Here is a 12,818-nt window from a genome sequence, read left to right as displayed (position 1 = left end):
GACAATTTGACACAGCTCAAGAAGGACAACGAAACAGCAAGGTCCATGGGTGGTAGAGGAGGCAACGTGCCTACCACATCGCACCAAACGTTTCAGCAAGGCTACCAAGGCCAGCAGCAGCAGGGATAGCAGTAGAACTGGACAGTCCTTTTGAGGGCATGGAAACGGACAACGATAAACCCGAAGAGGAGGCCAACAGCCCTCAACCAAGTGACTCCACCATGGAACAGGCCCCCACCCTAGCAACACCTCAGGGTGGGGCGGAAAAACAAAAAGAAGAACTGCAGCTGAACGTTCAACGACAAACAATACCTCGAACACTCAACACCGGTAGGGGGAAGAATAAAAGACTTTATCCAGGAATGGAGGATGGTCACATCGGTCAAATGGATACTAAACATCATAAAATGTGGATACTGTATAGAGTTAGAAAATCAACCTCCAAACAGAAAACCAAGATGCAAGGCACACTCAGCAAAGGAGCTCTCGGTCTTGCAGCTAGAGGTGCAAGAACTTCGCAGCAAGGAGGCAATAGAGGTAGTATCGGAAAAGCCAATGGAACAAAGGGGTTTACTCAACTTACTTCCTGGTGCCAAAGGTGGACGAAACATTAAGACCTATCCTAGATCTAAGGTTACTGAACTAATTCATAAGAACTCAAAGATTCAAGATGACTTCCCTACAAGAGGTAATACCACAAATACAACATGGGGACTTCATGGCTACTATAGATTTAGAGGACGCATACTTACACATTCCCATCAACCACAAATCAACGAAAGCCACTACCAGTTCACAGTACTGGCATTCAGCCTAAAATCCGCACCAAGGGTGTTTATAAAATGCCTAGCAGCTGTCGCAGCACACCTATGAAGGCAAGGAATACACGTATACCCCTATATCGACGACTGGCTGGTAAAGGCAAGTTCATACAGCCAATTTAAACTACACATCCAGCAGTTCATACTAACACTGACAAGGCTGGGGTTCTCGATCAATTAGGAGAAATCGTCAATAGAACCATAGCAAATCAAGATATTCTTTGGGGCAGAGATCGACACCTTAGTGGCCAAAGTGTTTCCCAGCAGGATGAGACTATTGGTGATACTGAAGGAAACACGTCATTACCGCAAGGGGCAAGTTCTGACAGTGAGGACAGTGATCAAGCTGATAAGAATGATGGCGTCATGCATTCATCTAGTCCAAAATATTCGACTACACATGAGGCCATTCCGGGAATAGATACAGCAGCAATGGTCATAGGCAACTGGGAGTTGGGAAGATTTAGTGGTTGTCACACACGCAGTGCATCAGGAAATAGCGTGGTGGAACAAGGAAAACATATCGCAGGGGAAACCATTCACACAACCAACTCCAACAGTGACCATCACGACGGACGCCTCACAGCTGGGGTGGGGCTCATATATGAAATGAAAAAATGAAATTAATTTGTTCTTGTATAGCGCACTTATACCCTGAGGCGTCTTGGCGCTGTACGCATACCGCTGTGGAACCCTTCCTGGCTTTTCCCAGTAAAATGCCCACTTCTGGGCACCCCCAAGGTGAAGCCAGGCATCCCAGCGCTGTTGGGGCCGCTGTGGAGATTAATCCCTTCCATGCTCATGACGAGCTCAGCTCGTCATGAGGCACAGTAGAGCTGTGCTTATGACGAGCTGAGCTCGTCATGAACAATGGGGTTCGATAAGGATCAGCACAGAAGGGGAAAACCATTAGCAGCCAAGGTGTTAAGCAAGCTATTGCCCAGAGTTGCAGAGTGGGACCCTTTATTAGAATAGGCACCAAGGCGAGAATTATCAGGTCCGAGGAAATTGAGCCCAAGACCCGCCGAGGCGGGAATTGAACCCTGGTCCCGGGCCAGACCTCTGCATCAGGGTCTGCCGCTCTAACCATTGAGCCACACTTCTCCAGCATATGAACAAGCTCAAGGAGAGGGGGCTATGGTCGCAATAGGATGTGGTCAAGCACATCAATTACCTGGAACTAAAAACAGTGTTCCTAGCCTTAAAAGCATTTCAGAAGGAGCTGTACGGAAACAGGGTGTGATCCAAACAGACAACACCACAACCATGTTCTACATCAACAAGCAAGGTGGAACACAGTCAGTAGCGCTATCGAGGCTAGCACAGGAGAAATTGTACATGGGCCATTCACTGAGGATAGACCTACTAGCAATACATCTCCCAGGGAAGGACACGTGGAAGCAGACAGACTCAGGAGGCATACATCAGCATCCCACGAATGGGATATCAACCAGCAGGAATAACAGAATGTATTCCAGAAGTGGGGTACGCCGCAAATAGACCTATTTGCAACACACCAAAATGCCAACACTTCGCATACAGACAACCAGACCATCGGTCACAAGGGAATGCGTTATGGATAAGTTGGTCAAAGACATTTGCTTATGCTTTTCCCCCGATACCACTGATACACAGGGTACTCAGCAAATGCTGGATCAGCAACATGCCACTTATACTAATAGCACCTCAGTCGGCCAGACAGTCATGGTTCTCGCAAAAAGTGGAGATGGCGCAGGCACCAGCACACAAATTCCCAAAACAAAGGGACCTGTTAACAATGCAGAACGGAAGGGCGCTACACTCAGCCATTGCATCAGCTTGGCGGCAAGGCTCCTGAAGACCTAGAGTTTGCATACCTTAAACTACTGGCGGGCAGGATGGCAGTGCTCAGGGAGGCAAGAAGGCCTACTACAAGGAAATGCTAAGTGGCAAAGTGGAAAAGATTCTCAGAATGGTGCATTAGAGAGAATCTGCAAAGAAAGATCACAAGGGAGTCAACAGTACTAAAACACTTAAAACATCTACTGCAAAGTAAACTCAGCTACACGTGTCTAAGGGTACACTTAGCAGCATTTGGGGCTTACAGAAGAGGAGAAACGGGGAAAGGTTTCTTTACCTCCCAAGTAGTAAAAAGATTTCTAGAAGGAGCAAAGAGGATGGAACCTCAATGTAGTGCTGACTCAATTGATGAAGGCACCATTCGAGATGAAGCGCAAGGCGAAACTGCACATGCTCACGCTAAAGATGGCCTTCTTAGTGGCTATCACATCACTACGAAGAGTAAGCGAATTGCAGGAGCTAACACTTCAAGAGCCCTACAGCCCCGCAGATACACAGTGATAGGATTCTAATGAGAACAGACCCACACTTCATGCTAAAGGTGGTGTCTCGGTGACACATCAACCAAACAATCCAAATACCTAGTTTTTTCCAAAAGCCAACCACAAGCACAGAGAGAGCGCTGCACACACTGGACGCCAGGAGGGCGGTGATGCACTATATAGAAAGGACAAAGGAGGGCAGAAAAATAAAGCAACTCTTTGTTTCCTTCACAAGCAGTTTTTTGAGACGAACAGTTACTAAATATACCATTGTACGATGGATTGGACAAACCATACAACTATGCCACATACAAGCTGGGCAACTGTTACATGGAGCAGCTGATGCTCACTCAACAAGGAAGAAAGGAGCAATCATTGCTTTTCTGGCCAACACACCTATTCAAGACATTTGCCATGCTGCAACATGGTCTTCAGTGCACACGTTCGCTAAGCACTACTGTTTGGATATCCAAATGAACAAAGAAGCGCAGGTGGGACAGAAGGTTTTACAGCACATATTCAGTAACCAGTGCTCATCTTCCACCCAACCAAAACAATAAGGACAAACTGCTGCAAAGCACAGTAAATCCAGAAAGATTCACGCTGCAAAATGTATGGCTTCTTACCTGTCGGTGTCGTTTTGCAGCTTGAGGACTTTCTGGATTCACTAGCGAACCCATCCTTCTCCGCCAGAAAGATGAGACAGGAGGAAAGGGATTAAAAATGAACAAGACTTTAAAATAAGAGGAAAAACACAAGACAAGAAAAAATAATCCGAAGATGGCTACCAAAGGTGGGAGCTTCCGGAGGAAGCACATCGACGTCACGAAGGACACCAAATGGTGGTATTTCGAAGCCTACCTGGGCCACAACAAAAAAAAAAGAGAAAAAAGACTACAATTCCGAACCCAACCACTAGACGGCGGAATAATGCACAACATAGTGAATCCAGTGAACCTTCAAGCTGTAAAACTACACCGACAGGTAAGAAACTATACGTTACCTTCGGTAACGTCTTAAATGCAGAGAAACTAGCCACAGATTCCCTACCAACACACCCATCCTTCCCACTCTGCAAACGGATTTCTAGGTACACTGTTGTTCCACTTTCAGGACCCTCACAAGTGGTCAGTGTTCTTTGTGGCTCTGCGCTTCTCATGTAGAAAGCCGCAAAAAGAAACTGACGTCAGTGTGCTGGGGTGGCTCCTATATAGACACTGCGCACATCACATCCTGTGACAACGAAACTAGGCGGAAGCGATCAACACTACCTACCGGCACGCAGGGGTACTGCTCACATAATAATTTCTGGGGCGAGTCTGATGCCCATAGGCTAATTCTAAGGTAAGGAACCTGCAGCTAGATAGAGTTTCTACCAGATAAGATGACACCAAAGGCAAGTAATTCAACTTAAGGGCATACATTCCAGTTGTTTTACTTCAGTATAAACACACAGTTCTCTCAAATCATACACTTCAAAATTGACCATTGTCTACCATTTGACCATCCTTCAAAGGGACAGTGGTAAGAGCTGATAATGTCCGGAATCCCAGACCCGACAGTATCTAAGTTTATATTTAAAATAGTCATATTTTCCAATACCTACTGCACTGTTAAAACCATTGCAAATCTAAGCTATACATAATCGGGTGTATGACAATATACTCTTATTCATGAGTGTTTCCCCTAAAAGAGCCGATTGTTAGTAACTGCTCTTTTCCATTAGAAACACAAAAACACATCCATAGTAAGGCGTGCACTTCGGTTTATTAAATACGGTAAGATAATTGGGCCAATCCCACCGCAGTGCATCAGGAAGCCAACATGATGGAGCAAGACTGGAGGATACTTTAAATTGTACCTGTAATACTTTCAGGCCTAGGCACATGAGTTTCGCCTGTTATCCTTCTAAAAATGGTTTTGGAAACTCATAAGTTTATTATGAAGGATTCAGAAGAAAAGTGTTATTTTCTGTTGCAACAAGTGTGCCCAAGGATAGAGTTCTGCAGCCATATTTTGTCGTGTCTGACTCAGGTTCCTGTGGTTCACGCTCAAATTTCGAGACTGTAATGTGTGCAAGTTCAACTCCAGTGATCATTAGAACTGCAACATTATGAAACTGAGGTTTACATGAAAGAATATAGATGACAGGGGCCAATTAAAGTGTTGCTGTTCCTTTCCCACTCCAACAGCAAATACAGTTTGAACATGTTACTGCTAATTATGTAAAGCAAGGTAGTAGCACATAAATACATTGTGCCTTACATAATTTCAGATGTCTGGCAAATGTTGTGCTTTTGTTACTACCTCGCTTTCCACTGTTTGTGTGACTGAGAGATTATAAAAATAGCCATGGTTCACCCTTTTAAAAAAAAAAACTGGACCCTTCAGTGCTGGCCCACGTCGGCCAATGTCAGACTTGACATCTAGCTTTATTGGTGGAAACTACAGTTAACGCAAAAGCTGAACTGTTGCCTCAACACACGTAATCTAGTTGATGTTTTTAGGCAGGGTCAAGGTACTGAATCAGTCCTCATAGATTTGCTCATGAGCTGTGTCATATTTCGACGCAGGTTCGTTATGCGTCAGCATGGGATTGGGCTTTTTGTCGGAAAACAATAAGCTAGATCATAATACTATACTTCAGGGGCTAAAGATGTTGGCTTTGGATTTGCTGTCGGCAAATGAGTTGACTCCTTCCTTCAAGAGTGCACCCAGCAAGTAGCAGGTGGTGATTTTTGCTCAGTTATGAAAAAGTTTCTTGCAGAGTCTTTTGGAGATCCGCCATAGGATCCATGCTCTTTAATGTATAGCAAACGCTGCTAGCCATGCTGATTTCATGTTTTGGGTTGATGTTTTTATGCATATGGATTTTTGCATGTATCCAAATTGAAACGTTTTCGCAGCTGTAATCATACTTAGAATTGCTCTTTTTTTAATTAACTGGCTGACAATATTCTTGCTTTTCCCATTTAATCGGTGGATTTCCAGAAGTAACAAGAGGAATTATATTTGGATTGCTCAATCTCTTCTGTCAGTTCTTAATGTGACTATGAAGATTTTGAAAAGTGAACATTTTGTTTAAGTGGCTAAACACTATATTGGAGCATGAGTAGTGCTGGAGACTGGAAAATATTGGAATGGTATTTCTTTTTTATTACAGTTGGGCTTACATTTTGGACTCACGCCATTCGCATGTTAGCAAAGCAGCAGAATATTCAGAAAGTACACTAAATTGTTACAGCATAATTTGATACCATAATTCTACTATTAGTCATTGTTTATACCATAGATGTTATTTGTTCGATATCTGAAGTACAAATTGGTGGTAATGAATGATAAATCTCAAAGGTTGCTTCTTCTTCCTTAGTTGCTGAATTAATCACACGGGAAGGAGCCTCGTTTCTTGAATTAAGAATAAAACATTTGATGAAAACAAACTGCATACCACAAGCAATGGTTTTATCAAAATTGTGCACAGAGTCGTCAAAAACCTCTAATTCAGAATCATTTCGACAATCCTACATTTCCTGTTTGTGCACTATGCTGCCTAACGAAGATGCCATCAAAGAGGTTAGTGTCATGCGTGCTATCTTTTTTTTTAATACCTTTATTTGTATTTTGAACAATAGTACAGCAGTCATACTGTTACAGGTGGTAAAAGTAAATGGCAGTGTACAGCAGGGCATACATTGGTATTCCAGAAGGAGAATTTCAATGTCTATTCAATTAAGTAGAATAAGAGACTTGTCTCCCAGCCACAGCATCATACTCTGCTTTCCCCATAGGCATGTCCACGCTAGTGTCTGAGTCACGTTGACCATTCTCATCTAGTTCAGGGTTCAAAAAGACATCACACAACTCCCTCCACTCTCTACGGTCCTCTTCCAGTTTGTCATCTCTTCTGCTTAATTTCATATGGGCCTCTTCCACTAGCGTCAATTCAGGAACGTCCCAATACCATACGTCCACATCAGGATCACATTGTCCCATCCATGATATGGCAACTCTTTGCTTCGCCAGTACCAGAAGTAGCTGCAGTCGTTTGCAAGCTATCTTACGCCCCTTAGGTTTCCTAATGTGTCCCAATTAGCAATACAGTGGCATATTCTCAATCCTAAAGCCCACGCCCCTTTGCACATCGTTCATCAAATGGGTCCAGAACTGGCTCACCTCCATGCTAAGTGTAAGAAATCAGCCCCAGTCTCTCCGCAATGTGGGAAAACATCTGAACGGGCTGAGGTAATACAGTGAAGTTTCACTGGTGTCATATAAGATGTACAAAATTGTAATGCACCAATTTGAAACGTGCATTACAGGATACTGTATGGGTAAATGGGCTTACTCCAGTATTGGAGCTTTCCTAGATTCACATACCTGAATCATTCCCCGTCGTCGAGACGGGAGTCTCCGATACATAAAAAAGCAATGCTTAGCAGTATAGCAAACTGAAAAGAGGCCTAGGCCATTTCCCTTTTGCAACCCATCGCCTTTGTTATGCAAAAAAGGACAAAACATTTCCCTGAACCATTCAGAGCTCCTCACCCTCTAGAACACTCCTCAGAGAACCTTTTGCCCCTCAGATTTTCTACCGCACGTTGGGCGCTAGGGAGTCTCCTTTGAGCTCTGCTCAAATTCAATGTTTTCAACTTCATTGAAGAACTTTGTTCTTAGGAATTCTACTGGATTATGTTCTACTGTGGATTATCTTGAAAAGGATTATCAGAGCTTGTGCAACTTGTTCCAAGAAGTTGCTCTACACTGATGACCCTCACACTGACTGCATTTACTGTCTATACACGCAGGCCGAAGACTGCAAGGTATGTCGCACTTTTTCAAGTAAGTTTCTGAGAGATCGTGAGGGGCGCCTTTTAATATGGTGTCAAACGCTAAGGCCAGTAAGGAGGTTATCTCCAGTGACAGTGATGAGGCGTCATCCTCAACATCTAGGAGATCGCAAAAGAGAAGAAAATCTCCTGAAACTCATTCCTCAGTGGAATGTCCTGAGAAGGCCCTCAAAAAGACCACTCATGGGTCTTCTGGGCACAGTCCTTAAAAATCTCCTCACTCTGTGGAAAAGCAGAGTAAAGGACATGCTTTTGGGGAAAAATCATGTTAAAAAGATGACTTCTGAGCCGTCAAAAATCACCTCCTCTTGTCGAAGAACCCTTCAGGAAGCTGTCTTCTATACCTCCTGAGGTAAAGACTAAGAAACCATCATCGTCGAGGATTGAGGTGAAACTCATATCAAAACAAGTATTTGCCGGAATTTGGTCGGGACCCGCAGCCTTCCCTGAGGGGAGATTAGTTACTGCCTTGTGTATTTCTCCCAATGTTAATGGTAAATCCAGTGTCCCCTTATCCTCCTCGCTCAGTTCCTTATGAGGAATGCCCGTTAAGTAATCCTCTATCTCATCTTCCACGGCTCCCAAATCTTGATCATATAATTCAGAGTAGAACTCCCTAAACACCTCACTCACATCTTCTACCTTGGTCACAACATTTCCCCCTTTGCCCTTAATTTCTTTAATTTCTCCCGCTGCCAAATCTTGCCTAATACGGATTGCTAGCATATGACCTACCCGCTCATTAAATTCGTAACATTTTTCTTTTTTTGTTAAGTAGTTGCTTGCCGCTTTATTTGCTAGTTTTTCGCTAGTCTCTGCTCTTTTCAGCTCTATCTCTAATAGGACCTCCTCAAGAGGTTCTTGGTTGATAACTGCCTGGATAAGCCGTTGTTCTAGCTCGGCTAGGTCCTGTAGTCTACTAGTTAATTCTAGTTTTTCTTTTTTGCACCTATTAAGAGTATAAGCCAATGTTTCTCCTCTTATCCCTGCTTTGAATATATCCCAGACCACTCCTGTAGATGCCGTACCTCTATTTTCCTCCCAGAATTGTCTGATCCACACCTTCATTCTATTAACATAATTTCCTTCTTTAAGTAACCCTCTTTCAAAGGTCCAATTATATTCTTTATGGATAACACTGCAATACTGAGGGATAGTCAATACCAGTGGATTGTGGTCTGAGAAAACCCGGGGTAACTTTTCTATTTTTAAGTCTGGGACTAGGGGGCTAGAGACTAAAAAGTAGTCCAGCCTAGCGATGACTTTATGGGGAGCAGAGTAAAAGGTGCTGCCTGTTCCCGTGGGATTGTGTGCTGACCAAACATCAACCAGTGCATTGTTACCCATTAAATTAGCAATAGCTCTTCGCGTTTTCTTCTTGCGGTCACCCTTCATCCCCCCTCCCGACATACCCAACCCTGATAACCCATTAATATTAAAGTCCCCGCAAAAGATTATTGGTTCTGACCATAATGCCAACTCGGCATCTAATAGGTCAAAAAGATCAAGCTCATCTTCATTAGAGCCGTATACAGAAACAATCGTGTATCGACCTCCAGCTGTCTCCCCTTCTACCATCACCCATCTCCCTCAGTCGTCTTCCTTCTTTCTCTTTACCACCATAATCCCTTTTTTTGCCAAAATAGCCACCCCTTTTGTTCTTAAATCTTGCTGTGTATATGCTAAGACTTCATACCCTAGCTGGTCCATCAGATATCTGTCCTTTCCTCTCACATGTGTCTCCTGAAAACATATAACATCTAATTTTAATAGTCTACACATAGCCGCAACTTTCTGTCTTTTCCCACTGTCATTCAAACCGCAAATATTAATGGTAGCCACTCTTAATGCCATCTGATCTTAAAAGTTGAGCCCGCAATCAACCTCCTCAAAGTGTTTACTGTCACCTGTTTATACCTACACATCTTCTTAGTTTGTGCTGTACATAACCTTAATTCTACACTGCCCCTTTCCCACCCACCCCCCTCCCCCAACCCCCCGTCGCCCCCCCTCCCCTTGCTGCCCCCCCCCCGTTACAGGCAAATAGGTCAATCTTGACCTATGTGTGGCTACTCACTACTGTAGTGTCGCCTCCTTCTCCTACCCATATCTCCCATATATTACCATATTCAATACTTCTCAAGTATTGCAATATGGAACTTATGCTGGTTCAGAATCCCTACTCTTTTTGCCTTTTTGGTTCTCTGTGATTTCTGCGAGGTACTCGCCTGCCTTAATTTCTGAGAAGAACATTCTGATGCGACCCCCTGTAACAACTTTTAGCTTTGATGGGTACATCAGGTATGCTTCAGAACCCTGGCGTTGGAATGGCGTAATTAGCTGCCTGAGTTTCCATCTCCTTTCTACGGTCGTATGGCAGAAGTCTGGCCTAGTAAAGAATGTAACCCCATCAAATGACTTTTTTTTTATCTGGTCTGGCAGTCTCCATGACTTCCTGTCTGGCCAAAAAGTTTCCAAAGAAAACTAACATTGCCCTAGGTAGAACATTCTGGCTAGTGCCTCTTGCTTTCTTCTGCGTCAATGGGAATCTATGCGCTCTCTGAATTTCTAGTTCCCACTGCCACTCTGCCTCCGGATAAGCGCCTTTCAATAGTTTAATCATAAAACCCCTTGGGTCCTTCCCTTCAATTCCTTCCTCTAGACCCAGAAATCTCAGGTTGTTCCGCCTCTGGCGATTCTCGAAATCCTCCAGCTTCCACTGTAGGTCCTCAATCACCTTTCCTTGCTCCAACCTAGAAGCCTGCCAGTCCGTGACTTCATCCTCCAATCTCCCAGTTCTCTCTTCAACCTGTACCACCCTTTCTTCCACCTCTTCATATTTCTTATTCATTTTCCTGATACTTGCTTGTATTTTTTTAGTATCTTGTCTAGCTCTCCTGCTCTCTAAGCGAGCCTCTAAGTGCATCTGTTTCAACATAGCAAACATTCCATCCAGGGTCGCTTGAGGTGGCGCTTCGGTTGTGTCTTGAGAGGCATTAGTAGGGTGATTATCAGGGGCATCGCCTAAATCGTGTTCCTGGTACATCTTGGAGGTACTACCATAGTCCCAGAGCAGTTTCCTATTTGTACTTGACGCTGCTCTATCTATATCTCTGTCTCGCCTTATCATAGTTCTTCTTTTTTTCCTCTGTGTTTCTTTACTTCTGTGCTCACTAAAGTGGGACCCTTCCGACTCTGACCCTAGCGATAGATCTGTGGTACTATCCTCCTCCTCCTCTGAGCCCATTAGCGATGAGTCTGAACCCTCAGTCACAGAATAGAATTTTTCTGCCTCGGGGGAATGTACTCTCCTTCCTTTAACCCCCCTTGAAATGCGGCTTTCTAGACTTTTCATGCTCCCCCAGTTAGATTGTACTAAGATATTACTGTCCCCAGGTGTGGGCGCGAGGTTTACCTCCATCAGGGCTTCGAGCATTTGGGCATTGTTAATGTTCACCGCCTCTTCTGTCTTCTTCGGCTCCGTTGTTGTATCTGCATCCGCGCCTGTATCCGCACCTGTATCCTCGCCTGCCTTCTCGGCGATCTTCTCTTTCAGCGCGGCTCCCGCATGAGGCGTGCATGCCTGAGACCCCAGTTGCCTAGCAACCGCCGTGCTTGCGTCCTCGCGGTCGGCGAGAGCAGCTTCCGTGTTTGTCTCCGCGTTTGAAACCGCTGCACTTTCGGAGACCAAGATCACCGGCTGGATTCTCCCTGCAAATGCTTCCGTGACGGTAGATTGCCGTAAGTCTTTGCCTGGGGCAGGTACCGTAATCGCATTCTTCGGTGCTCCGCTGTCCGATTGAAGGCGCCTCTGATGTTGCTGCTGACCTTTAGTTACAGGGGTTCCTGCTTGCGCCATCGCCTTAGGTTCAGCCTTTTCTTTTTCCTTTTCTTTTATGACTTTATCCGGCTTTTCCCCTTTTTTAAGCGGAGTCTTTTGGGCAGTGACGCTTGCTGCCGTAGCTCGTTTGCTCATTGCTGTAATTTTCGGGATTGCTCCAGTGCGCTGTGACATCCTTACAGCTGTAGTAATTGAAATGAATCCTTGAATGAGCGCTTTCCTTAACTGTTCGCCATAGTAAAATCCATAGTAAAGTTGTAGTTGCAGGGCTGACAGCGCTTTCCTTACCGCCCCAGTGCCTACTTCACTGCTAAATGCTTTTTGGAAGATCAGCATGTCGTACACGAACTTCCAGCCTCATACTCCATACTCGTGGGACAGGAGAAGGAGTAGGTGCGACTACTCTCTACAGCAGCATAGCGGCCATCTTGCCCCTCTCCTCAAAACAAGTATTTGCAATGCAATAGGTCTCACATTAGGAAAGTGTGAGCTATTGGTATTGTAAATGACACATTTTTTTAATATGTGTTGGCTTTGAAAATATATAAATTAATAGCATTGTTATTCACAAAGCCAATAGCTTTCACTTTCTTAATGCGAGTCCTATTGACTATGGCAATGCTTGTTGGTAGCAAGCAAGGACAGTGCTGTTGTGGTGCTGAGTGATGATGTGGTTGGGCTGAGTGATGTGGTGGTGTCCCAGAGTGATGTGGTGGTGCCCCAGAGTAATGTGGTGGTGCCCCTGAGTAATGTGGTGGTGCCCCTGAGTAATGTGGTGGTGCCCCTGAGTAATGTGGTGGTGCCCCTGAGTGATGTGGTGGTGTCCCAGAGTGATGTGGTGGTTTCCCCGAGTGATGTGGTGTTGTCCCCGAGTGATGTGGTGGTGTCCCCGAGTGATGTGGTGGTGTCCCCGAGTGATGTGGTGGTGTCCCCGAGTGATGTGGTGGTGTTCCCAGAGTGATGAGGTGGTGTCCCCGAGTGATGTGGT

At 44.8% G+C, this 12,818-nt stretch overlaps 1 protein-coding gene across 1 annotated transcript in view; it reads left to right on the top strand.

The window, feature by feature from the left end:
* Positions 1 to 12,818, top strand: part of RLF (RLF zinc finger) — a 428,411-nt gene that overhangs the window by 228,309 nt on the left and 187,284 nt on the right. Inside the window, exon 5 of the mRNA XM_086957683.1 lies at positions 6,513 to 6,715. Within this exon, the coding sequence (XP_086813809.1) occupies positions 6,513 to 6,715 (203 nt within the window). The remainder of the gene's footprint in view (positions 1 to 6,512; positions 6,716 to 12,818) is intronic.

Source organism: Lissotriton vulgaris, chromosome 2_1 (genome assembly GCF_964263255.1).
Source record: "Lissotriton vulgaris chromosome 2_1, aLisVul1.2, whole genome shotgun sequence".
Lineage (NCBI taxonomy): Eukaryota > Metazoa > Chordata > Amphibia > Caudata > Salamandridae > Lissotriton > Lissotriton vulgaris.
Note: the sequence above shows the minus strand (reverse complement) of the source record. Positions and strands in the feature narration are given on the sequence as shown.